The 25,107-nt window shown below is 54.7% G+C and overlaps 13 protein-coding genes across 13 annotated transcripts; 6 read left to right on the top strand and 7 right to left on the bottom strand.

Annotated features, from left to right (window-relative positions):
• Positions 1-2,595: 2,595 nt before the first annotated feature.
• PG997_000002 (heterokaryon incompatibility protein-domain-containing protein) lies at positions 2,596-3,341 on the top strand (the record flags this gene model as incomplete). Its single annotated transcript, XM_066804317.1, has 2 exons — positions 2,596-2,883; positions 2,973-3,341. The coding sequence occupies 2 exons, from the start codon at positions 2,596-2,598 to the stop codon at positions 3,339-3,341; spliced, it is 657 nt and encodes a 218-aa protein (XP_066674090.1).
• Positions 3,342-3,382: 41 nt separating this feature from the next.
• Positions 3,383-4,218, top strand: PG997_000003 (uncharacterized protein; the record flags this gene model as incomplete). Its single annotated transcript, XM_066804318.1, has 4 exons — positions 3,383-3,753; positions 3,810-3,887; positions 3,979-4,066; positions 4,120-4,218. The coding sequence occupies 4 exons, from the start codon at positions 3,383-3,385 to the stop codon at positions 4,216-4,218; spliced, it is 636 nt and encodes a 211-aa protein (XP_066674091.1).
• A 1,035-nt stretch (positions 4,219-5,253) lies between these two features.
• On the bottom strand, positions 5,254-5,517 carry PG997_000004 (uncharacterized protein; the record flags this gene model as incomplete). Its single annotated transcript, XM_066804319.1, has 1 exon — positions 5,254-5,517. The coding sequence occupies one exon, from the start codon at positions 5,515-5,517 to the stop codon at positions 5,254-5,256; it is 264 nt and encodes an 87-aa protein (XP_066674092.1).
• Positions 5,514-6,790, bottom strand: PG997_000005 (uncharacterized protein; the record flags this gene model as incomplete). Its single annotated transcript, XM_066804320.1, has 5 exons — positions 5,514-5,721; positions 5,792-5,970; positions 6,001-6,116; positions 6,185-6,543; positions 6,609-6,790. The coding sequence occupies 5 exons, from the start codon at positions 6,788-6,790 to the stop codon at positions 5,514-5,516; spliced, it is 1,044 nt and encodes a 347-aa protein (XP_066674093.1).
• A 957-nt stretch (positions 6,791-7,747) lies between these two features.
• Positions 7,748-9,373, bottom strand: PG997_000006 (uncharacterized protein; the record flags this gene model as incomplete). The annotated part of the gene is made up of 4 exons (XM_066804321.1): positions 7,748-8,002; positions 8,025-8,449; positions 8,512-8,651; positions 8,721-9,373. 4 exons carry the CDS (start codon positions 9,371-9,373, stop codon positions 7,748-7,750), a joined length of 1,473 nt encoding a protein of 490 aa, XP_066674094.1.
• Positions 9,374-9,488: 115 nt separating this feature from the next.
• PG997_000007 (uncharacterized protein) lies at positions 9,489-9,755 on the bottom strand (the record flags this gene model as incomplete). The annotated part of the gene is made up of 1 exon (XM_066804322.1): positions 9,489-9,755. One exon carries the CDS (start codon positions 9,753-9,755, stop codon positions 9,489-9,491), a length of 267 nt encoding a protein of 88 aa, XP_066674095.1.
• A 1,928-nt stretch (positions 9,756-11,683) lies between these two features.
• Positions 11,684-13,448, top strand: PG997_000008 (cytochrome P450; the record flags this gene model as incomplete). Its single annotated transcript, XM_066804323.1, has 7 exons — positions 11,684-11,805; positions 11,869-11,999; positions 12,056-12,357; positions 12,423-12,605; positions 12,678-12,788; positions 12,850-13,114; positions 13,168-13,448. Coding segments are annotated over 7 exons (1,395 nt in total), but the record flags the coding sequence as incomplete, so codon positions are not given.
• A 1,090-nt stretch (positions 13,449-14,538) lies between these two features.
• PG997_000009 (uncharacterized protein) lies at positions 14,539-15,747 on the top strand (the record flags this gene model as incomplete). Its single annotated transcript, XM_066804324.1, has 1 exon — positions 14,539-15,747. One exon carries the CDS (start codon positions 14,539-14,541, stop codon positions 15,745-15,747), a length of 1,209 nt encoding a protein of 402 aa, XP_066674097.1.
• Positions 15,748-16,611: 864 nt separating this feature from the next.
• PG997_000010 (uncharacterized protein) lies at positions 16,612-17,236 on the top strand (the record flags this gene model as incomplete). The annotated part of the gene is made up of 3 exons (XM_066804325.1): positions 16,612-16,625; positions 16,792-16,958; positions 17,106-17,236. The coding sequence occupies 3 exons, from the start codon at positions 16,612-16,614 to the stop codon at positions 17,234-17,236; spliced, it is 312 nt and encodes a 103-aa protein (XP_066674098.1).
• Positions 17,237-18,368: 1,132 nt separating this feature from the next.
• Positions 18,369-18,913, bottom strand: PG997_000011 (uncharacterized protein; the record flags this gene model as incomplete). The annotated part of the gene is made up of 2 exons (XM_066804326.1): positions 18,369-18,580; positions 18,625-18,913. The coding sequence occupies 2 exons, from the start codon at positions 18,911-18,913 to the stop codon at positions 18,369-18,371; spliced, it is 501 nt and encodes a 166-aa protein (XP_066674099.1).
• Positions 18,914-19,730: 817 nt separating this feature from the next.
• Positions 19,731-21,104, top strand: PG997_000012 (S-adenosyl-L-methionine-dependent methyltransferase; the record flags this gene model as incomplete). The annotated part of the gene is made up of 4 exons (XM_066804327.1): positions 19,731-19,892; positions 19,969-20,219; positions 20,282-20,709; positions 20,770-21,104. 4 exons carry the CDS (start codon positions 19,731-19,733, stop codon positions 21,102-21,104), a joined length of 1,176 nt encoding a protein of 391 aa, XP_066674100.1.
• A 160-nt stretch (positions 21,105-21,264) lies between these two features.
• On the bottom strand, positions 21,265-22,356 carry PG997_000013 (uncharacterized protein; the record flags this gene model as incomplete). Its single annotated transcript, XM_066804328.1, has 2 exons — positions 21,265-21,994; positions 22,202-22,356. 2 exons carry the CDS (start codon positions 22,354-22,356, stop codon positions 21,265-21,267), a joined length of 885 nt encoding a protein of 294 aa, XP_066674101.1.
• Positions 22,357-22,544: 188 nt separating this feature from the next.
• PG997_000014 (uncharacterized protein) lies at positions 22,545-24,541 on the bottom strand (the record flags this gene model as incomplete). The annotated part of the gene is made up of 4 exons (XM_066804329.1): positions 22,545-22,670; positions 22,755-23,215; positions 23,296-23,780; positions 24,492-24,541. 4 exons carry the CDS (start codon positions 24,539-24,541, stop codon positions 22,545-22,547), a joined length of 1,122 nt encoding a protein of 373 aa, XP_066674102.1.
• Positions 24,542-25,107: the final 566 nt, after the last annotated feature.

Consider the following 25,107-nt stretch of genomic DNA (forward strand, 5'->3'; position numbering starts at 1 on the left):
GGATCCGCTACTCGAAATAATATAATATTTCTTTTTTTTACCCCGTTTTTTACCGTACCGCCAACGTTCCGCCTTTCTACCGGCGGAATTTTTTTTATACACTATTTAACGTATAATCGTATTAATTAATATATATAAACCGTTTACGAACCACGCTTAATATTTTTATTTAAAATATTCGACGGCGTCGACGTTTACCGCTTCGGCGTCTTTCGGTTAACCTTTAAACGCCGCCTTAAATAATAATACCCGCGCGTATTAAAATAGCCCCGCGAATTAATTTATATAATTCTTCGCCGCCTACTACGCCCGCCGTTTTACGTTAATTCCGAGCACGGCGGCGAAATATAATAACGAGTTTTTAAAAACCCGGCCCTTTAATTTTTATTAAAATAAATAAACGTAAAACTAAAAAACGGCGCGGCTTAATATTTCCCGCGCGTCCCGGTTTTCTTTGTTAATAACGTCGTTTTCTTTTTTTCTTTTTCTTTATCTTTTTTTTTTTTTTTTTTTTAAGCGCTTCGATTATATCGGTTAACGCGTCCCACTGCCGGTCCGCGAATCGGATCCCTCGCTACGCCTCCGCCTTTTTACGCCCGAGCTTATACGCCCGCACGTAATAATAAAAATAATATTATTAATACCCCCGGTATCGGTTTATTATACCGACGTATTTTTTTACGTTAAACGGCCGTTACGCCGGCTTACCCGGATTAATATTTTCGAGTTAGCGAAACGTTTCGTGCGGGACCTACGTTACCCGTTCGAGCGACCGCGCCACCTCGCCGTTAAACGCGCCCGCGAGCCGCGCTAGCCGCGCCTGCTCCTCCCGCGCGTAGCGGTCGCGTAGTTTCGCCCGAACCGCCGGCGAAACCGGGCCGGCGCCCGCTTTATATAGTACTATTAAATCTTTCCCGTTTAAATGCCGCGCTTAACCTATTTCGCGTACCTAGACCGAGTTATTATCGAGCCCCGCGGGCCCTCGGCGATATAGCGTTACGCCGTTTTTTTAACGGTTAATTACGTATTATACGCCGTAAATATTTACCTTTAGCCGTTATTTTATTCGTTATTATTTTCGTTTTTTTATTTTTTTTATTATTATCGTCGTCGTTATCGTTATCGTCGTTATTATTCGCTATAATTTAATACCGCGCATACCGCCCCGGCGTATATAATTATAAAATAATGCGTTTTTAATCGGCCTTAACGTACGCTGTCCGCGCGTAATAAATTATGTTTTTCGAGTTTACCGTCCGGTACGGGCACCCGGCCGAGGCGTACGCGTAGCCGGGGAGCTTCGCGAGCCCCTTAACCGCGGCACCCCCGTCGGCCGGGCGTTTAACCGTCGCGGGGTGGCGCGCGCCGCCCTCGATCGATTAGTACCGCGCGAACACCCGTTAAAGCCGCTCGTCCGTAAACCGGTGCCGGTTACGGAAATACGCGGCCGCCGCGCTTACGCCAACGCGGCATAATACATAAAACGCGACCCCCGAGGCCGATCGAATATAATAATAGCCTCCGAATCGTTATATACGATAACGGTCGCCATAATCGCCTAAAAAAAAAACTGAGAAAATCCGAATATACTTTTATATTAAAAAAACTAAAATAATTAAAAATAAAATAATAACGAAATCTTAGGTACGTATTTTATTATTTATAATAACGACTTAACGGGACGTAAAAAAACTTTTAATAACCGCGACCTTATATAACTTTAAACTAACCCTAAATAACTTTAAATAAAGCGGGGCCGCGCCACGGGCTAACCTAGTCGCGTTATTATACATAACGCGGTCCTACGGGAACGGGCCCGTGCGCGACGCTAACCTTACGTTAAACGGCCGGTTATTCTCCGTAAATAACCGCCGGAATAGCGCCTAGGGTTCTTAAAACGTATACTTATCGTCCTGTAGGGATAGTACCGCGTCACATGGTGTTTAAAACGACAAGCCCGACCAGCACTAACAGGTAAAGGAGAAGACCACAGATGCCATACCAGGAGAAATGGTTAATATGGATCACGACCTCGAGAGATATCACGTAGCCCAAGAGAGCATGATGCCTACGGAAAACCCACAGCCCAAAGCGAAGGAATATCGGCAAGAAGCAGCACAACTCCAACAGTGATAAAGCCATTATCAATCGGTAACAACAAGATAGCATCACCGACGGAGGTGACATATGCCAGAGCACAAGATCCACAAGCAACCCACCGCTCACAGGGAGCATATTGTCGGCAGGGAACAACGCCGCTGCCAAACCCACAGGTATGAACAATGAACCCGCCACGTTCATCAAACGCATCTGGTTCATTGAGCCTTGAATGCAGTTTTGCCTTGAGGCAAAGTCCCGGGTTCGGTTTCGGTCTCGTACCATCGTCGGTGTCGTGAACAGCCCCAGCCAGCAACGCGCCAGTAAGCGCTAGTGCTTCTACTAGGTACACAGCCACCACGATTCCACCAATGTCATCGCCAGCCTCAAGCCGGGGTCTATCAGGATAATCTATATCTAGCCGGTACTGTCCGTCTTCTTGTCCATCACCAAATTATTCCACTTCATCCTTTTTCTCAATTCTTCCCCATCAAAATCATGCTTCGTGGACAGCGCAACGCGGATGGTGGCCGCCAGCAGCGCGCCGGGCCGGTGGGAATGCTCGTGCGTGGCCTAGCGACAGGCATCGGTCTTGCCACCGAGAGCTATCAATATCACAAGGAGAAGAAGGCTTCCAAAACAGCTGCTGGTAACGACGCCGAGGAAGATGCCGCCGGCGCAAACGGGGAGCTCGGATTGGAAGACGAGGCCCACTTGTCTCATCAAATGGATGAGGCGGTGTGGGAACTGGACGAAGCCCAAGACCAATTGGCGGGCCATGAGCCGGTAGCGCCGAGCAGCGCTACGACAGAACAACTCCCCGCCCTCGCCGACTCCTTCATACGCGACCATCCTGCGCCCCCTACGAGCAACAGGACGGCGAGGACCAGCGCGGCCAACTTGCTCTGCCCGTCGTCATCACCCAGCGGCGTCCGGGATCCCGTACCCGGGGCTTCGTACACGCTTACTCTCCCCTGCTTGCCGACGTAGGCATCGACCAGGCCACCTTTCTCCACTTCCTCGACAATCTCAACAAGTCGGTCGAGCCCAGCCCGTGGATCCAAGCCATTAACTTGGCTTCTTTCGCGGGACACGCTGTACCCGAACCGTTCACCATGATCATCTCCATGGCCGTCAAGAGGGTGGCGGACGCGAGCAGCGAGCTGCACAGCCGGTCCAAAACCAACAAATTCCTGGACCAGGTCAACGAGTCCTTCTTCGCCCCCGAGGATTGGTCGCTTTGATCATGACGTGGAAGCCGAGCCGCCAAGGCGAGATGTTGACCATGGCGGAGTTCGACATGGAGTCTTCGGTTGCGCAGGCCTCGAAGCAGGGCCAGCGGCGCGATCGGTTCGAGAGCTCGAGCGGGGCCTCTTCGTTTGAGTGGCCGGAGACGGCACCCCTTGTGTTCCCTGCTCTGGATGAGCTGGTAGACTCGGGCGGTGACGCCGGCGAGGCCAAGAAGCAGTCGGCCATGAAGCGTGGTGGAAACTTCGTGGGGCAGTACATGGACAAGCGGGCGAGGGCGACGTGGGCTGGCGAGAACCCCGACAGCTCCCTGGCCAACGCGGCGGGGCAGGAACAGTTCTCGTCTAGATATGCGGACCCCAATCATCCTGCCAGCAGTGGAGATCCTATTGCGTTGTTGACAGGAGGGTGAGAGCCGCCGCCAGCAAGCTTTCTTTTTAATGCACGTGACTGACCATTCGCAGATTTCTTCAAAGTCCATTAGCTAGTAGACGGCGCGGCGGTGGACTCTTGGGTGGACGCGAGGGCGGCTTGGGGAGGGGGTAGGCGTGCAGAGTCGAGGGGCGGACTGCTTGGTGGCCTCCGGGGCCGCTCGGCCCGCGGCGATGATGAGTCTGCTCCGGGGAGAGGTAGGCTGGGCAATTCGCGAGGAGGTGGCATTGTTGGGAGTGGCATTGGCCCCGTTTCCTTGATAAGAGGTGCCAGGAAGCTCTTGCAGGATGTAAGTCACGCCCCTGCATGCCTAGATCATGGACGACACTAACTCTTTCGCAGGATGTGCTGTACTTGATGGTTGTACAGCGGCCGACGGAGGAGCAGATGGCGGAGGCAATGGAACACCTGCGAACAACGGGGCAGCATCGCGATGCTTAGGGCTGTGAGCTGTCGTTGCGGGGGGTGTTCATGTCGTGTGTGACCCATGGGGCACTGTAGGAGTGCGAACATCTGTCACGGATTGGAATGTCGACGAATCTTGAGTAGGCGGTCCGATCATAATGTAGAGTTTCGTCGAGTTGGTTTTGTTACTGAGTACGACCTTGATCAATCGTGCGGGGCATGGCGTTGCTCACGGGCATGACAGCCAGCCCAGAGGTACTCGTAGTGGGGGTCACAGCGCTGATGCGGGGTAACGGACGGCCCTGAAAGCGGGTTGTAGGGAGATTTCCAGGCTTCCAGTCATCAACTGTAACGGCTGTTCTCACTCCTTCGGTACCTGTCATGCATGTTTCATTTGCCCTGCGACTAGCAATACGAAATGCTGCAAATTGTGGCCAATGGTCTCCGGCTCAATTGATCTGTCGATCAATCAGGCTGTCTCCGTAGTACGCAGCAAGTACAGAAGGTGGCGCAGCGATCTGATGTTCTGTAAGCAGGCAGTGCAGCGCACCTAAAATCCAGCACAGGATGCAGACCCCACCAAACAACAGGGCCCCGTCCCGGCCTGTTAGTGGTGGCAACTGAAACCTGCAACCCAACTCGTAGAATAATCGAAACCAATATTTTTCGTGCGGTTCATTCCATCGAAATGCAGCAGTGGCGTCACGATTAGCAGCGCTCGAAAATTGCTTGGCATCTTCGGAGATGAAGCTATTCTAGTAGACATCGAATCGCATGGAGGAGGACCATGGTCCCCAGAGACGGGCATTGCCATTGAATAGCGACATGCTCAGCACTCCACCTGCACGCACCAAGTAAGCCTGGCCACACCCACTGAAGTGTACCCGCAACCTTATTTCGACATCCAGGGAAAATGGCCAAGCCCCAATGTGCCTGGGTCAGGTTGTCCGACAGCACATCACTCAATTGATCACGAATGTGTACTTGTCATGGTTGCTCAGTTCTACTAAGGCTGTTGTTTATCCGAGTTCAGGCAGTAAATCCAACGTTCCTCCACCGGCTACAGCACATTCACGATGCGGCGGCAGCTTTCCGCTTCCCCACAAACCTCGCCGTCCACCCAAGTAGAGCAGACCCCAACAGCATCGAAACCCCACAGAACACGATGAGGCCCAGCATGTCGTAGCCGCCGCCATCGCCGCGCTCTGTCACGGTCGCCATCTGGATGGGAAGGCCGGTCAAGCTGGCGACGGCGACGACGACGAAGAAGGTGCCCAGCATGACGCCGAGATCCGAGCTGTGGCCGCCCGCGACCTCGATGATGGCCGGCGTCATGAGCGACACGAAGGCCCCGACGTGAACCCGAAGACAATGGCGAAGACGATGAGGCCGCCGAGCGAGTTGCGGTAGCTGATGGGGAGCCAGATCACCAGCACCGACGCGCCGGCCAGGAAGGCGCACAGCGAGATGGCTTTCAGGGACGAGCCCAGCCGGTCGGCGTACATGTTGGGCAGGATGCGGCCCGGAATCGAAGCGGCGCTATAATGATCCCACCGTACATAAGTCACTGAAATGAATCAAGCCAAGGTGATCACGCAAACCAACTCACTTGATGATGGAGACTGTGTACAGCGCCACGCCCGTTGTTGACTCGTTGCCCAGCGCAAAGGCCGGTAGGTAGTCGAACGGGCCGAAAAGGCCCCAGAAGACGAGGAAGGCGCCGGATACGTAGAAGAGGTAGGCGGGCTTCTTGAAGGTGGCGAAGCTGATGAGGTTGCGACGGCCCGCCTACCCCTTGGGAGCCATGGCGGGGCGGACCAAGAGGTTGGCTATGGCCAGCAGGACGCCGATCATTAGGGCGCACCAGCGAATCGTGGGGCGGAACCCGATGCTGTCAAAGAGACGGGCCAGCATCACCGGAAAAACGACACCACCTACAGCAAGCGCGAAGGTGTTAGTTGCTTGTTCCTATTCCTTGAAACATGGTGTTTCTAAACCTTACCGCAGGAGCTTCCGCTGGCGACGATGCCGAGAGCCAGTGCCCGCTTCTTCTTGAAGTACTGTCCGGCCACGACCAGACCCTGGATGAAGGCCGCAGCAGACCCGAGGCCGAAGCACAAGGACTGGGCAAGGAAGATCTTCCAGTACTGGGTCGCGAAGCTGAGGCCAATGAGCCCGGCGACGGAGAGCACGAAACTCAGCGCCAGCATCGGCCACGCCCCGAACATGTCGACTCCGAGCCCGACGGGCTGGGAGAGGAAGAACATGAGGAAGAGCTGGGTCGTCAGGATCCATGATATGTTGGAGGCGGATTCGCCTTTGAGGATGTCGGACTGGTAGATCTCCTGGAATGAGCCGAGCCTAGATGGAGACTGGTTAGCTGGCTGAAAAGAGCGAGATGATCATTAGGTAGTCCTGCGACCTACGCGTTGATGAAACCGAAGGAGCAGAATTGACATAGCCAGCCGCCGGCGACAGCGAGCCACGCCCGACTGCCGCCATCGGGAGGAGCAGCCGGTGCCTGTGGGGGAGCTGGTGTGATCACGGAGTTGGGCTCCGCATCTGGCGTAGTTCCAGGCTTCAGCGATGCTTTCTCTGTGGACGACATGCTGTTGTCGTATGTGGCATCCGTTCAAGTGTCGGCGGTTGTGGTTGAAGGCAGGTTGAAGCTAGGTGGACGGAAGCAATTGATTCGAGGATCAAGAGACTGAGGCGCGTGTGATACGGAAGGAATGCGATTGTTGGTTGTAGCTGGTTGTAACGGTCGACAGGCAGGAGGTCCCTGAATGGCGTGGGATGTAACCTTATAATTACTCCATGCAGTGCAGTTCCGCCCAGTTGGTTCACCTAACAGATATCAGTCTTACGCTATAATCCACCGCGATCATGAACGCGACGTTTGGAAACACTGTCTGCTCACTGTTCAATCATTGGACTGGGATAGTCCCATGCTTTTCCGTCGGGTTACACAGCAGTATCCCGACATCAGTGCGCATTTCAATGAACAGCTTTGATAGCCCGACGCAGCGAAGGGGCGAGTCCGAAATGTCGCGAAGCGCGAGCTGAGACACTGATCAAAGAGGCTCCCTGGTGGCTGGTTGGGGTCACAACTCAATCAGTGTACCAGGGCATCCTGCAACTGAGCCTCCCAGCAACATGCCAACATGAGAAAGCTCGCCACATGATTGATTGTTCTGCACACAAAAAGCCAGCGTCTGAAAGCCATTCAGCCACTATTAGGTAAGATGTTGCAATCGCTCTGCCTCGTTGGATCTTGTTTCGACGAGGTGGTTGCAGCTGCACTGATTACGTGGCCTGCTAGCATCCCGCATGTTACACTTCTTTCCCCAGATTTGCATGGGCTGAACTGAGCCAAGACGGGACGATGACAGCTCGCCCACTGTGGATATGACATAGTCGCAATGCGGTTCCTTTCCGATTGGCCACACCACTTTCGTCAATCGTTTGACCCGACACTTCAGCCCCCATAAGCAGAGGCCCTTCTCCTGCTACGCTGACCTAATACTGGAATGCAGGCTATCGACATCTACTGTCGGGCGCTCTTCTACATGCACTTTATTGGTGCCTTGAGCGGCATGAGGTCGTCCTCCATCTGCGCTCGTCTGAGCAACGCCCCCAGTCGTCCCTTGGACTCCAGGAAGGCGTGCTGCCACCGGAATGTCCCCATGTACCCCTCCCCCGTGCCAACCTGATCGGCATCTGCGTGGCATTCCTGCCACAGGCGCCACAGCTGCTGCCCATGCTGCGCAGACCAATCGCTGGCCTTGTCGTGAATGAAACGGTCCACATCCTCCTCGCCCTTGCCAAGGGGAAAGGCGTACGCGGGGGTGGATCGCAAAGAATGACAGCGCCAGCTTGTCATGATCAGCGAGTAGGAATACCTCGACGTGCTCTTCATTCGCCACGCAGTGTTGTGCCCTGCAATGTTGGGCTTCTTCGGCTTCACGGTGTTCGCGAGTTCGCTGCGGTTTGGTCTCGTCTCGTAGCGAGGAGTAGACGAGGTCGGTGTAGGCCTTATATGACCCATTGATGCTGTTACCCATCACGACCATGTGCGGCGTCGTGGGATCACGGAGGGCCATGAGCTCTTCCACCGACGTCTGCCATATACGCCAGATCGATGGCCCTTCGATGCCCTTTGTCTGGATTGTCGCATCGTGGGCTTCATTGATGGAGTCTTGATGACATTGCATGTCCGTCTCGTCATCTGCGGCGAGTGTGGCGGTGAAGACATTCAAATGCGTGCCTGTGAGAGAACGTTAGAGTCTTGGACTACGCGACTAGACAACGCAAGTAGATCGAGCGCACCTTGCGAACAGAAGTGTCTGTCTACCAAGATCAGCGTTTGACCCTGGCGCGTAAGGGTCTCGCGCTGCAGGATGTACCCCGGAAAGCAAGCTACCGACTTGAGTCCGAGTTTGGAAACTCTTGTAACTTCGCGCACAAGACTAAACCCGAGCACGAATTAGTCAATCTTCGTAATCAGTGTGGAACGTGAACTCCTCTTATCTACTAACCTTAGCATGCTGGGTCGGATAGAAGAGCCCCGGGCGAGCGACTGCAGCCACTCGCAGCTCATGTCCGAAAGCCAAATCTGCATCTCGCGGAACTCGTTCTCGATTCGCCGGAGCCCAGGTCTCTTGCAATGGTTCCCCCAGTGAGGTTGCACCAACTGCATCGTCAATTCATCGGCCACCTGCGGCTCGAGTTTGCCGTTAGGGCTGCCGTTGTAGTAGGAGAAGGCCTTGTATTTGGACAGGATGTAAGAGAAGACGACCAAGCGTACGACGACTTCCAGGTCATGGATGGGCCAGCTTGGTGCACCGCCCAGGTCATCCTCCGCACCATCACTGTCATCTCCACACGAGGAAGCAGCGGTGGACGCATCACTAGAAGCAGCACTGGAACCGGTGGTGGAAAGATCCTGCGATGCCGGCTCTGTGAAGCCGAAGAAACCATGGACCGAAGAGGCGCCTGAAACTACCAACGATAGAGGGGAACCGACATCTGACATATCCAGACTCGACTCTGTAGTGGTGCTGATGCCAAGAGAAAGAAACCCCAGCTTCTGGTCGATTGAGTCTTTCTTCAACCCTTGCCACCCGAGAATCTCCAAGATCCTCTCTGGCGTGTCTTGTTTTGGGTTCAGGCCTAGCACCGTGGGCTTCATGTTGGCTTGGGTGAGCTTGGCACACGCCTGCCCGGCTTCATCGATGACAAGCCGGAGGCGTCTTTGGGTCTCCGTGAGGCAGTCTCTCAAGACCCGCCAAGCAGCATCGTTATTATCAAAAGTGCCGTCGGTAGATGGAAAAGAGGTCCAGGAACATGCCGGCCCGGAGGTGACAGCCTGTTTCCCCGACGTGGGCATCGAACGCCATGTATCCAGGGGCATCGTCACCTTGATCCGCGCCGACGACGAGGTTATGGAATATGCTAAAGGCATCAATAGCGTCGGACCCAGTTCGGACAATATCAGCACAGAGTACGTGATAATCATCCTTGCGGCGCCCCTTTTTGATGCTCTCGCCGGCAGGGAACAGCAGATAGGCCATGGTGACAGTATCTTGGGCTTGGATGAAAGCAAAATGGTATATTGAGGGGCTCAGAGTCCAGTAAGTGATCCAACTTGATGTTGCTTTGGAGGCAGGGTCTGATCTCGGATCTCCGTGGGCTCAGCCCGAATATGAATACGACCACTCGCTCTGTTACTCGACTCAATCTAACATTGACTTCTTTCACCCCATAGAAACAAGCTTCTGGGCATAGCAGATCATTCGTCTCCTAGTTCTCATCACCTTATCTCCTAATCACCCCGATTCGCTTAGATTTTCCCTTTTCAGAAGGGGCTCAGATGCATCCATCAGCCTCACAGATTTCCCCGATGGAACGTTCACCATAACCAGTACACCCGTACATTCTCACCTGCCGCAGACCTCTGCCAACCGAGCACGGCGTCGGTCTACACGGGCTGAGAAGACGGAATCAAGCCAGCCATCCCGGAATTGGTGTTTGACAAGGGAGGCTTGCTACACCGACCAGCCAGACCAAACTATCAGCAACGTCAGATGGACTTGGCACTCAAGTAAAGCTCGAGCATAATGCTGCACAATACGTTGATGCATTTAAGGGTTCGCCACTTGGGCCAGAGCTGACAATTCTCATGCTCGTACGGACATCAGCTCTCATGGCGCCAAGCTGTAGATTTGACGGCGTGGCAAAGTGCGGCGTTGATGTGCTGTCGTAACCTGGCGAATGGATTTATACCAGTGGGGGCACCGCCAGCTGCAGTCATAGCAAATCCGAGACATACAGATACAGTAGCCACAGGTACAGTAAGGTATTATGCGCCTCTTGCTATGGACGACCTTGGCGGTTGATCTGATATCACGGCAATATACGTCCGATATTACAGGTAATGTTCTTGCCGTCGAAGCACATTGTGCATTTCAGCTCAAAGCCCGCCGAGTCAGCCCTTGGCCGTAGACTGCATCGGGGGAAACGCCACGGGACGCCTTTTCCCTTTTCCTTGAGTCTCTGGCTTCTAGAGCCCCCTTCGCCACTACTTCCTGTAAGCCAAGGCGCAAGCTCTTTCTTGGCGCCTTGTTTACTTAGGGCAATCCAGGGGGTCATCCTTCAGCATGCAGGTAGAAGACCTTCCTCGACACATTTCGAAGGCGCCACCTAGCGGGGCTCAGCCAGTGCCGGGGTTTTGTTAAGTGACGTGTCTCAAATAAGAATTTAACGTTGGCTCGTTTCATCCATTCCATCCTTTACCCATGGGCGAAAGATCGTGCCTAGCCTAGCCAGGTCTTTGACAAGGCAAGCCACAGGCCGTCTGCACGTCAGACACCATGCAGGCGAGGTAGGCTTTCAAGTGGCCAATGTGTGCGTTTCCAGACTGCGCCCTGGCAAAAGACGTTGTTATCGACATGATGGCAGTTTCAGCGATGTTGTAACGTAGAGCTGCACAGCTGCGAACCAGCAAAGACCCTACTTGAGGCCGTACGAAGGCTCCAGAAAGGGTATCCTGTCCCTGTTTTATACCACTGTCAACCCTCTATGGAATCGAGTGACGGTGAAGCACGAGCTGTGCATAAGTACTGATATACCGCCGACAATTCCACTGTCAACCGCCAGGAAGACAAGGCCGTTCATTGCTCCGTCGCATCAATAAATCCCACATTTTATTCATCCACTAATACACTCACACGTTCATCCCACACGTTGATCCCACCCCTCCTCTTGTTATTGAATACGGAGACCTCGAGGGACGTAAACAAGATGCAGTCAACGAGACATTTCGAGGTTTTCTTCGCAGATCCTCGGCAGCCAAAGCTTACTTGGCTGTCGACTGTCGTGGGAGTCATCGCCTGCTGTCTCATTGTGACCAGATGGGTTCGTTCTGCGAGACAGCTTGTATCCCCCCAATCCAAGCAGGCTGCCCAGGCTACTACTGAATGCTGATTTCCCGTGCCTCCAGACGCCGATCCGCCGAGAGGTCAGGAGGTTCTGGCTCCGGCGCCAGGGATACCTCGTGGACCACAACGGTGCCGCGATTCCCGAGATCAAGGGAGAGTCGAGGTTCTCACGCTTCAACCAGGGGTGAGACGAACCCTGCCATCTGCCGCTTTCAATATTGGAGCAGGCTAACATATAAATATCTAGTTACCAACTGTCCACTCAAGCCAGCTTGACGGCAGGGAATGGCCCCTGCTTGATCTGGAACGGGACCCGGCCGGAAATCATCCTCACCCAGCCGGAGCACGTCAAGGAGTTTTACAGTCGTAAGGCGAAGGGTACGTAATTTCAGGGACGGTCTTTGTCCCAACCGCTGACCCAAAATGCCACAAAGAACATCTCAAACCCACCAACGCCTGCATGGGCCACTACTTTGGCCGCGTCATGGGCCAGTGCGCCGGCGTCGTCAACGACGACCTGTGGAGGAGCATCCGCACCGTCTTCGACCCGCACTTCAGCCACCAGTGCGCCAAGGCCTTTCTCGACCCCATGCGGCGCGAGCTCTCGCGCTGGCGAGACCAACTCCCGGCCGTGCCTGGGCGGGCCGATTTCGTCGTCGAGGCCCTCGAGGCGTGTCGGATCCTGCCCTTCAAAATCATAGCCCTCTCTCTGTACAGGGACGTGCTGACGGACGAGGTGAGACCCCACCTGACATCCCTCTCAAGTGATGATGGCTGACCCATCAACCGCGTTCTCACTAGATGTTTGATGAGCTGCTGCAGCTGAATGTTGTTCACGATAAGGTCCTCTTGACCACCTGGTTCGGCAGGCGTGAGCGGTCCAGCTTTTACAACATGCTGCCCACGATGGCCAAGAATAACATGGGCACATTCGAGGTCGAGTGGGAGGCTTACAATCTAAAAGTTGTCCGGATCGCCACCGAGGTAGGAGTCCACTCCGTTGCTTCTGGTAATCTCAGAAAAACGCGCATGCTAATCTCTGCCTGGACGTTCTAGAAATGCATCGCATGCCCCGTCAAAGACATGTACGAGCAAGTGAAAGCGGGCACCATCGGCACCGCCAACTGGCTGCATACCATTGACGAGATCCTCTTCGCCAATCTGGATGTGACCTCGGCGATCTTGGCCTTCCCTGCTCATCAACCTGGCCATGAACCCCGAGGTCCAGACCGAGCTACGGGAGGAGGTCCTGGCTCAGCGCCAGGAGGCGAACGGCAGCGCGACTTCGAGCGATGACGTCTATGAGCGCTACCTACAGCGCAGCGACACTCTGCTCGAGTATACCTGCATGGAGTCGACACGTCTCTGTCCGACCGTCTGGTTCACGCTGCCCGAGTACGCTACCGAGGATCTGTGGATCGGCGGCTACCACATCAAGGCCGGGACCTGCTTCATTATCGACTGGGCGCGCCTCAACACCGAGAGCCCCGTCTGTAAAGCCCCCGCCATAATCGGGAAGGAAAAAGGGCACCATCACCCAGGCAAGACTTTCCGCCCCCAGCGTTCCGCGACCTGTCTCCGCTCGACTACCGCTGGAGCATGCTGCGCTTCGGCTTCGGCGCCCGCAAGTGCATCGGCAAGAACTTTGTCGTCCTCATTATGAAGGGCTTCCTGCTCAAGGTCATAGCCGAGTACCGGCTCGAGATCGACGGCCCGTCGCCCACCTCGGGCGGCTGGGGCGCCACCAACGTCGAGCTCCGCGATGACCGCTTCACCGTCATGCCGCGGCAGAACGTTCGATTCTACAGCTTGGCTGGCCAGATGTGAGGTTAAGGGAAGATGACGGGTGAGGATGTGGTGATCAGTATCTTTGGCTGGCTGGAAAGTAAGCAATCCAGTGTTCATGTCCCTTGATACATTACGAGATCACTACTACAATAATCTGTTCGAACGGCTTTGGTTCGCAGATTCACCAAGCTGTCGATTACGTAGATCTTACAGCTGGTCCTTGAAATTGATGTTGGAGCTCAAGTGATGTCAATTTGCACAAGAATTGATTCCTCGGCCTTGTTCCACATGAGACCGCAAATGGGTTAAGGCCTGCGACGGTAATGGCGAGACCATGTTTTCTGGATCACTGCGAACCTTAATCCCATACCCACGCCTTATGAATTGGCGGTTGTGCCATCTCCATCGCCATCTCACCTTCAATCGGAGAAAGGACATGCAGCAGTATGTTACTAGATTCAATCAAGACCATTTCAAAGTTCTGTTCACACCCATAGACGCACCTTCACGAGACATTACGAGACACGACATCGGTAGCTCCTTTGTTCAGCCTCAATACCACACCCGGATTCACAATGAGTTCTCAACAAACAACGGCTCAGCCTTCGATGCCGCAAGGCCCAACGGCAGTGGCTTCCACATTTGAACCTCCCAGGCATATGACTTGGGTTGGCCTGGCGAACTGGCCGTCTATCAAGTACGCCGGGTTCTTAGCGACTCGACAAGCATGGCCCAGCGTCGACGAGACAATAAAGGCAACGCAGCCACCTGCTATTGATCAAAATGCACAGCCATCACCATCGATCGAAGACACCCATTCTTCAATAAGACCCCTTGATTGTGGAACTCAAACAAATGATTGTGCCCCTACAAACGTGGCTGGTGTTGAAATTCGGGAACCAGCAAAGACCCTGGGCGACTCAGAGAAGCCAGCATTCGAATTTGGGTCCATACCTCGCATGAATCAATTCGATTTTGCTCCTGTTCTAGATCAGTGGGTGGCCCCCAACCGCCATTGGAAAGGCCAGCGGTGCCGGCCCTTGAACCATTAAAACTGCTACCACCAAAATCCACACCAAAGCCACCCGCTAAACCAGTAAAGCTTGCATCACGACCAGTTGCACACAAGATGACACGCCCGCACAAGGATATCTACGGAAAGATGGAGGTGTTCCATCGAAGCGTCGAAAGGTCGAGGCATCTCGCAAAAAACGCAATAGGGTTGGCCACTCTCGGGGATCGCATTGTCATGTACACAGACGGAAGCGTTCGTTTACCAGAATACGACTGCCCTAGGACCTCGGCAGTGACTTACAGACATGTTTATGATGGGACAGACGCAAAGAACGCGCCATGGATTGACCGAGCGTTTGGCGTCCTCGGCATCAAAAACTCAAACGAGGCCGAAATCGTGGCTGTCGCTGAGTCACTGAAAGCCTTGGAGCAGGAGGTCCGTTCCTACATCGAGATCAAAAAACAGCAAGCGAAGAAGGCCTCGCGCCTTCAAGTTCTGATCTTCAGCGACTCTCGGCATTGTCTGAGCATCCTTGATAGAATGCTTCAGACTCTGATGAAGAACAAGCCTTTCACAGGGCGCGATTGGACAGTGGAATACCTTAAAGCCAACGTCAAAAAGCTCGTGGAGACAGTCGCTTCCACCGATTTGGACTTGCCGGTGGAATTCCATTGGGTCAAGGGCCACTCGGGAGTTGAAGGCAATGATCGGGCTGATTGGCTGGCGTATGATGCATATCCTACCGCTAAATGGTACTTCTTGGGCCATCAATCATCTGCCTGCCCAGCCATGTATGAAGTTGCAGAGATGGGCGAGATGAGTATGGCACTTGTCGAGCGACAACAGGAAGCCGAATCACTTGAGCCGTCTGTGACAAACACACCATCCACAGCCACTACGAGCGCGAGCCAGATGCCACCAGAGACAGTCAACAGTCCGATAGCACTCGGCGCCATCGAGTCTGTCATTGACAGTACCAAACCTCACCCCGAGCCCCGAGAAACTGATACAGCTACAGCCGGTCAAACAACTGCTGCCCTTTCAGCCGTATATAATACGATTGCAGACCTCAGAAGAGAGGTTCGAGAGCAGCGCGAGGAAGAACGAAAACAGAGCGAACAGATGGTTTCGAAGTTCTTGGAGGCAATGAAGGAGCTGAAGAAAGCCCCACACGTCACGACCACGCCGGTGGGCGGGGGTGAGGTGGCAGACCTGGAGCCCAAGCCGGAGAATCAGCGGAAGCGAAACTTCCTCGTCGCCAAGATCCGCCGGGCTGGCCAAAGGCTCCGCGGGATGGGTCGAAAGTCCAAGTCGAAGGAGTAGTACGGGGCCAACACGGCGAAACAGCCAGTGTGTCGGATTCTGGCAACAGGATGAGTGCGGGATGGTAATTGGACTGATGAAGTGGCACACACTTGACGTCCCAGCCGTTGGGTAGATCATGAAGACACCTAGTCTCAACGGACTTTACCTGCCCATTATGAGATAGAGCAAACGATGAAAGATAAGCATAGCGACCAATACGTTGAGATTAGTCTTCAATTTCTTCTGAAGAAACCTTCCATTACCTCTGAAGGTCTGCGAGAATCATCTATTTTTGACCGCAGTGACCGCAGTATGGGCGGCGATGGCGATGAGTTTCAGCTCAACGGCACCTCGATTTTGATACAGAATTGCTAACCAACAATATATGCTTGAGAGATAGTCTAGCAATCAAGCACTTGGAAACTCAGTAGAAAGTCTTATCCATTACTATTGCAACAGCTGCGTCTCAAGGCCCAGCCTAATATGGAAATCTTCACCCATAGCGAACCCCGTACTCAAGTAACACCAGTTTCCAAACTCCCAATTGATAGCCCATCCAACCAGGTGCTATCACCAATCCCAGCCCACGAAGAAGTCGAAAGTCGGTCCCGAGTTTCTCAATATCCACCTCCGTAACCACCACCTCCGCCGCCGCCGCCGCCAGCGCCAGCGCCACCACCGTAGCCACCACCACCGATGGATCCAGATCCGCCAATGCAGACACTGCCGCCTCCTCCGACGGAGCCGCCACCATAGCCGCTACCGCCGCCGCCGCCGCCTCCACCGCCTCCGCCGCCGCCTCCGCCGTAGCCATCGCCACCCTTGCCCTTCCCTAGAAATAGAACATTGTCAGTCAGTTTTCATCATCATTTTGAATTTCAAATGAAGGCGGTGAGGTAGGCTGTAGGCAATACTAACAAAAGGTATTGGACACTGGCTTGCCGTCGCCGGCAGGTTGCGCCGCAGGTTGTGATCCGCTGTCACCTTGGGTGTCGCGATTGTGGAGGTAGTACACGTCTTCGTCGACCTGTTGCGCAGGCGGGCTTTGATACGGTGTCCCAGGCTCCTTGATCCCGGCTCCCTCGTCCCGAGGAAGGGCCAGGGCGTTGGCGTTGAGGGCCAAGAGAAGGGTGGCGAGGAGGAACTTGTTCATCTTGGGAGACGATCGACAGATATGAACGGTATCTTGGAGGAGACGAGGCTCGAGTTGGTATCTGGTAGATGGTTGAGTGAGTGTGCTATTGGTTGTTGTTGTGTGGTAGTGAGTTGTGGTGGAGAGATGAGACTGTTTATCGCGAGGATGATGAGCCACTTAAATGTTCGTCCAAACACACGGGAGCCGCAGAAGCCAGGAACTTGCTATCGCAGCTTTCTAGGCCCCAAGAAGCCATTGGCGCGCGTAGTACGCGGAATCTGCCATGGCGTCATGCGCGCCTTTGCCTGTGATCCGCCAAGGGGCCCTGCGCATGCTGCTGTTGAGTCGTCAAGCAGTCCCCCAGCTGTGTGAACATCGGAGAGATCCGCGCGTTCGACCTCGTCTTCGCAAAGCCCACCCCACGTGAGCCGCAGCCGTGGTCCGTGGCTCGGCCCGCATTCGTAAAGGGACGAACGGAGAGTGGCTGGGCTGACCCGCGGCAGTCGCGCGCGGGGTCTTGACTGGCCCCGGCGGTCCAAAGTTTTGACTTTACGCTGTCATGACGGCACTTTGATGGGGCTCAAAAGGCGCCGAAAACCAGGGACGAATGCGAACGAGATGACTTGACTTGGTATACGGGTAGTTCCGTACTGTATAGGACCGCCCCCTATACGAAAACGAAGGAAGTTTACACCCAGCCCCAACTTTAATCCCGGTTGGTAAGCTGAACGTACCTCGGACCAACTATATTTTAGAGATGCTATGCCGGAAATCACCTGGTAGTCCGATCATGGCCTATCAAGCCGAGGCTAATGCAGGGTCTGTGTACGCCCTGGCCCAGTCTATCAGATGATTCCGGCCCGGCTGGGTGGCTTTACGTCACGTCCTCGGTAGAATCGGAGCCCCGTACCGAGTCGAAACTCAGCAGGGTATTCGAGCGATTTTTCCGTTTTGGCGCTGAATCATGAAATATGCGAGATCCGCTGGGGCATGCCGGCGATATCCAGTCTGATGTACATCCATTCACGTGCAGACGCCAAACAGACTTCAGATCGAGATGGAAAAGTCGACATCGGACATCCAGGGCCGCCCTTCCTGCATACCGATGGCATTTCAAGAATCTGACTGACTGCTGGGTTCTGGGCCTGCATAATTGTCGCCCGATTCCACCAATAGTGCCGATCTTGACCTTTGTCGTTCGCAATCCTGTCTTGTTCTGGTTTTACAGTTATTCTAAATTTAAGGCATTGCCAATTCAGCCCAACAGAAGCTTTCTCTGGGAATAGTTGCTCTCGTGTTGGGACCGACCCTTCGTCCGACCGATGGCAGCGAACTCAAACGTCGTCTTGTCATTGGGGCGCAAGTCGGGCATTGATGGCGGACCAGACCGCGACGCGGACCACTTGCTTCCCAGCCGAGAGACCGCGGACCGCATGCCCCGCAGGAGCGGATAGAGCGTCGGGATGGTCCCACACACAATCATCAAGAAGAGCTCGGCCGTGACCTAGGCGAAGATGTCAAACGTGGCCCATGTCAGGTCCTCGCGGTTGGCCAGCTCGGCGAGGTACTGGGTCTTGATCCCCGAGCAGATGGAGGTCAAAATATTGAGGGCGAAGACGATACTGAGCTGAATTCGCTCCGCCGTCTTGTTCTGTAGAGACCAGAATATGGTGATGGGGATAAGAGCGAGACTTGCGTCGGCGAACGTATTGAATGCTAAGGATCTAACATGAGAGGAGGCAAAGACACGTCCGCCTTACAGCCTGTAAAAGTACCGAATCCCGACATGACAAGTGGGTTAATACAGTTGCCATCGACTCGCTGGTCCCAAAGTCTCTTGGGTGGACTGCACTGAGAGAATGTGAGGATGGAACACGACAGAGCTATTGCACTGGCCAAAGTGATAGTCCAAAGGTAGACTCGCTGCCAGCGCAGTTCTGTTTGCCGAATGATGCCGAGTAGCAGGGCAGACACGGAAATCTTGCCCGCCGCCACGCCGATGATGCCGAACACTTGACTGGTCCAGTTGAAGAGTTGAACTTCAGCCATGTTATCCCCTCCCAGCAATGCAACATGCCAGATATGACGGGTGCCGCCACGGGAGGCATATAGAGTGATCGTGATGCTCCAACCGACGAAACAGAGCTTATTCGAGTCAGCCTACGCGCTCTCAAGGGTATGATTCCACATTATTCCACGTCGGCGTACCATTGATATAATCATGAAGAAATCGTCCAACCGAATACCTTCACTTTGGCACGGAAACTGATGTGAAGAGCCACCGTGACAGAAGCGAGAGCTGTCAAGACCCAGATCATGATCGTAATGGCCTGCCCTCTATCCGGGATCACTCCAGTGAATTCTGCCTCGGTCGCAATTGCCATGTGAACTGGAGTACGTGGTAACAGTGATTCAGATAGAGAAGGGTAGTAAAATAGCAAAAGCCATTGTTCTATTATGTGTGACGGGACTGCATTGCCAACCAAACCGCCCGGGACATTCTCAAGATCCGAAATCAAGTCTTAGTCTAATCTAGTTGGGCCGACAGAAAATAAGAAAGTCGCAAGGGACCGGACGCCACCTGTTCCAACCAGCCCAGTACGCTGGGAAGGGAGCGAGCGGTGCATTATCCGAAAGCAGTACCCCTTACAGATGGTAAGCAAACATTGACCCATGATTTCCCAGCCAAATGGTTCGCGGGCGGGGTGCCTCCACCACTTCCGGGCCCGGCCATCCGCATTGTTGACCATCTGTCCATTCCAGAGCAAATGCCCACTGGATTTGCAGGGCACCTTTCTTGCCCTCTTCCTCGTCATCTTAAAACGCCCTCGGGAGCACTCGAAAACGAACAACCAACAAACCAAGCATGGCTGACCCCCAACTCCTGATTGAGCAGTTGAAGTTGCTGGTCGAGACGCCAGAGACCTACGGGAATGAAGAACAGCGCCATGAGATCAAACGCTTGGGCCGTCTGGCCTCTATCGGGCTCGAGGCTCCATTCGAAACCATGCAAAGACTTGTGTACTCGGTGAGGATAAATCGTATTTACTTTCGCTTCCCGAGTTTTGCCCTAGTGAAATGACGCGGTCGCTTACCCAACATAGCCACTGCCCCTGGTCGCTGCCCGAATCGGACAGGACTGCGCGCTGTTTTCTACTCTGGCGGCAAGTCAAGGCCCAAGCGATCTCGCCGAGCTCTCTGGCGCTAGCGGGCTCGAGCCACGGATCCTGGGGTCTATCATGGACTACCTCTCCCCGCAGGGCATTGTTGTCGAGGCAGAAAAGCAGCGGTATATGCCAACAAAGCTGTCGCATCTCCTTCTGGTGCCCCTCTTCAACGACGCTGTCACGCATTTGTACGTCAGCTGCACGCCTGAAAGGTCACTGATGCCGGCTGACATAATGCGGTTGCTAAAAGTCATGACAATTGCCTGCCGGGGTTCACAGCGTTCCATCGTATTCTGAAGAAGCCCCGGGACAGCCATATGACGGCCTTCAAGCTTGGGCAGCATACCGAAGAGGACTTTTATACGTGGCTCGAGACTCATCCGGCCAACCAAGCAGCCTTCCATCGCTTCATGGAAGCGCAGTTTGCGAGTCTCCCCACGTGGCTCGATGTGTTTGACTTCAAGACCGAGCTGGGCCGTGATGCCGCACCCACGGACATCATGTTCGTCGACGTTGGTGGCGGTAATGGGAGCCAATGCGCCGGTTTGAGGAAGGTTTGGCCCGACATGCCAGGTAAGATGATCCTACAAGACAAACCTCAAGTGCTCGAAAAGGTCCTACGAGTAGAGGGCATGGAGGTAATGGGCCATGACTTCTTGACGGAGCAGCCGGTGAGAGGTACGTCTTCCTGTTGACCTTGCCCCAGCAAAATGCATGATTGTGCAGATGCCTAACCAGCCAAAGACGCACGAGCCTACTACTTCCGCCAGATCATGCACAACTACGACGATGAAATCTGCATCGCGATCCTGAAGGCCCATGTCGGGGCCATGGGTGAGCATAGCGTGATTCTGATTGACGACAAGGTCCTGCCGGATGAGAAACCACCCGCTGGCTCTCCTGGGGTGGAGTACACGGCGGCTCTGAGTCTGGCCATGAAGGTCATGTTCGACTCCATGGAAAGGCGAGAGCCGCATTGGAGGGGCCTGCTACACCGTGCGGGCCTCGCCATCCAGGATATCAGGAAGTTTACCCAGTTTCATGACGCTATCATAGTTGCTCGAAAAGTGTAGTGTAAACTGAAGTCGATTTGGATCTCCTTAATGAAATCAAATTCCTTAGAATTCGAAATGCGGTTGGTCATCGCCCACGTAAGAGAATATATGGACCGCAATTGATTCAAGATATCAAAATCCCATTCTTGTTACAACGCGAATCCAGCGCCAAATCAGCTCACCAATCGTACTCATAAGGCCCATCAGCACACAAATTTGCCACTTCTTCCGCTTCCACAATCTGTGCGTAATTCCGATCCCTGAACAGCTGTCTCAACCCATCCGAAGCCCCCTTCACCTCCTCGTCGCTTAGTGGTCCCTCTTCCTGGAAGTAATAGCCAATGCATCCAAGCACCCTGTCGCGGCCGGCGTCGGGGACGGCGACGGGTCCGTCCCCGCGGCAGGCTCGGAAGGTCCAGTAGTTCTCCGCCAAGAAGCAGCGGTCTTCGCTTTCCTCGAGGCCGGCATCCTGGCGCTGCTCTAGGCCGTCCCGGACCGTGACTCCCGCGTCTCGGAACCCGTCCCAGTGAACACTCGGGCAGGCGGCCTCTTCGACGTAGAGGTCCACACTCCACCCCGGGCGGCCGCGAAACCGGGTCCGAATAGACTCCGCCCAAGACGAGCCATAGTCGTCGAAATCCTTCCCGCACCCGCCCCTTGTGCCGTCCATTCGCCGGTTGCCCGCAAAGGCGTCCTCGGCCGCGCGAATGTTGGCCCGCACCTCGCGGAAGCCGTCGGCTTGTAAGAGAGACTCGACAAGGTCGGGACCGTGGGCAGCCTCGTATCCGCTCAGGCCCGAACTCATCCCGTCTTCCAGCACGAGCAGGTCCAGTTCGAGGCCCGGGAACAGCCCCAATAGAGCGCCTACGTGGAAACCCCGGGCGTCGGGTTCGGGCTCAAATCTTAGGCTGGAACTTAGAGTGTCGTCTGCCGAACGGTAAGGTAGTTTGAAGCAGACTATGCTGTAGCATACGTTCAAGTACTTCAATTGTCGGATCTGCTCCGGATTCATGGACATCAGGCAGCGCAGCATATCCCAGGCATCCATGCAGCAGATCGTGACATGCCGCAGGGCGAGGGGAGAGGCTTCGGTGTAGATTTGTCGACAGACTTACAGGAGGGCCAGCCGCGGATCGATGCTGCTCTTCTTCTCGTGTTCGGAACGGTCTTGTGGGTTGTTGCGATCAAAGACGAGGTCGCTGAACAGGAATATGTAGATCTCGTCGCGGATCTCACGCGGAAGACGCAGGTAAGGGAAAGGCGTAGTCATAATGGGTTGGATTTGTTGGCCGAATTCTTAGCTAGGTGGAAGTATGCCTACTCAGGAATCCCGCTGGTTGAAATACACCGCAAGTTGCCAAGACCGGTTCCTCCGCGGCCCGAACGAGCAGGCTGCTGCCTAGCGTGACCCCGGCTGTGCAATTACCTCTAGGAATCATATCCGTTCCCGTGCCATATTCAAGCTTCTGTGCGTCTCTTGTTTCGTAACCGGCTTAATGGACCTTCCCCGACCTCTTCGATCTTATTCCATTTGATGCCCAAAGCGAGGAAGAATGCGGCAGCGGTGCAAGCAACTGGAATAAACTGTGGATAGTGAGACGATTGCTACGTAGCGCATGATACATGGATGGGAAAGGATTGGGAAGACCTCGAACTGGGAAGGCTTACAAAGACTTTAGTGATGGCTGAATTGTACCCCTCTAGGACGCGACTGAGATGATCCGGGAAGTGTTCATTCGCGATATCCCGGACGCTCCTCGTGCCTCCCGCAAGCAGCATCGCCGCCTGGGCGGGACTCAGCCCCGCGCGCTCGACGAGACCCGTCTGCAGCTCGCTGTTGAAGATGGCCCCAGCGGCGACCTGGGTGAAGGTAGAGCCCAGGTACTGCAGGAACATGACGAAGGCGATGCCTACCGGGACGAGGTCGGGACTGTCCTTGAGCTCCAGCTGCACCGACAGCGACGTCATTTGCATCCCGAAACCGGCGCCGATGCCCTGGATCACTTGATAGCCGATGCAGTGGCTGGCAGGCGTCGAGACAGCGTCGAACTGAGTGTAAAGCGCGTTGGACGTGCACATGAAAGTGGCCGCGAGGAAGAACCATGGGTTATAGTAGCCTATCCTTATGGCTGATTTCTCATATGTCAGATACCTGCATCCGCACCTGATCGACAAGGGAACAAGTTCAAACACAAGCAGGGCGACTCACCCACTCCGCTAGCAAACATGATCGTAAGCAGCTGGGACAGTACGGTCGGCAACATCCTGATGCCGCTTTGAAGGGGATCGACACCCTGCACGACCTGGAACCATTCGGGAAGGTAGTACGAGGCGATGGTAAGCGAGCCCATGTGGAAGAATCCAAATAAGACAGAGAATATCACGCTCCGCCTCGCCACCACGGCCCCGGGAATCAGAGCACCGTCGCCTTGGCGCACCTCCCAAGCCACGAACCTGAGCAGCATCACCCCTGAGCCCGTCAAGAGGCCGATGACGGTAGCCGAGTTCCAGGGGTCCTGCTGCCCGCCCCGCTGCAAGACGAGGAGAAGCATGAAGATGCCGGGTATGAAAATGGCACTCCCAACCACGTCCAGGCTCCGGAGACGGGAGAGGAGGTTGGCGTTGCCTCGCTGTGGGGGTTTAAAGAAGAGAAGAATGGCAGCGATCGTGATAGTGATAAAGGGGAGATTTATCCTGCGAATGCGGGGATCGTCAGCGCTGTTGTTGGAAGACATAGTCCGGAGGGGAAAGCAAGCATCCAACAAATCCCTACCAGAAGCACCAGCGCCACGTCAAGCTCTGCGTGAACCTGCCAACACGCCCCGAATTTAGCAGCCTATCATACAGAACCAGCACCCAGCGGCCAGCACTTGCTATACTGCGGAGGGTCGTAACTCACGCTCCACCCAGGATCGGCGCGACCACCAACCCGATGCCGAAGCAGCCGGCGCCGAAGCCCATGAAGACCGGCTTCTGGCGCACGGGGGCGACGGTGATGAGGATGGTGAGGCCGTTGCTCGCGATGCCCGCGGCGCCCATGCCGGCGACCGCGCGGCCGGCGATGAAGGCATTGCTCGTGGGCGAGGCGCCGCAGACTATGCTGCCGATCAGGAACACGGCGGCGGACGACAAGTAGACGCGGTCGAGCGGGAAGAGCGCGGCCAGCTTGCCGGCGAGCGGGGTCAGCGCGCACGTCGCGAGGGTGTAGGCGGCCGGGTACCAAGAGATCTGCGAGGTGTCGCCGAAGTCGGACGTGATAGAGGGGATGGCCTGCTTGGGTAGATGAGGTCGTATACATTAGCCAATGCCATGTAGAGAGATGGAAATGTGGATGATCCCTTGAGTGGCGGGTAAAAGTAAAGGAGGACCGTACGTACGGTTGAGATGATGGAAACATCCAGTGACATTATGAAAGCTCCGAAGCAGATACCCACCGTCACAGCGTAGAGCTTCATCCCATGCAGGGGGGTGGAGTGCTCGTCTACTGTATCGTTTCTTTCTCTCGTTGAAGTTGGTACTTCTGCGTTTGTCCCCAAGGCGTTACCCGGTTGTGTAGGCTGGCTCATGATGCTGAGAGGTTCGCTGGGTGCTTCACTGGTAGACATGACAGATAGCCCTGTATGCCACGCCGAAGAATCTGGTGCGGGGCCTGCGTAGGATGGTGTGCGGCTTTACCAGGAAGTGAGATGGAATCCTTGGATAAGTGGTAATAGAAATAACAGTGAGAAGCGGCGACCCTTACCGCATTAAATATGTCACCCGTGACGTACGGTATGTACGATGGAACCTACATCCTGGCCAAAATTTGCGAGTCTACGCCGCAACAAGCACCTAATTGGCTCGCGTCAGTGTGATGATGGCTGTTGACTGCCAAGGGACGGAGACGGGGTTTTGTGTTTCCACCCGGATCCGGACCCCCACCTGGTCCTCTCGGCCAGCAGCCGTTACACAACTGCCGGACGGATCACGTTCCTTGCTGACCCAATGATTTTATTTAGTAGTGAAGGTGGGCGTGTCGAGG

Source organism: Apiospora hydei, assembly GCF_038363865.1.
Source record: "Apiospora hydei strain CBS 114990 chromosome Unknown utg000002l_segment0_segment0, whole genome shotgun sequence".
Lineage (NCBI taxonomy): Eukaryota > Fungi > Ascomycota > Sordariomycetes > Amphisphaeriales > Apiosporaceae > Apiospora > Apiospora hydei.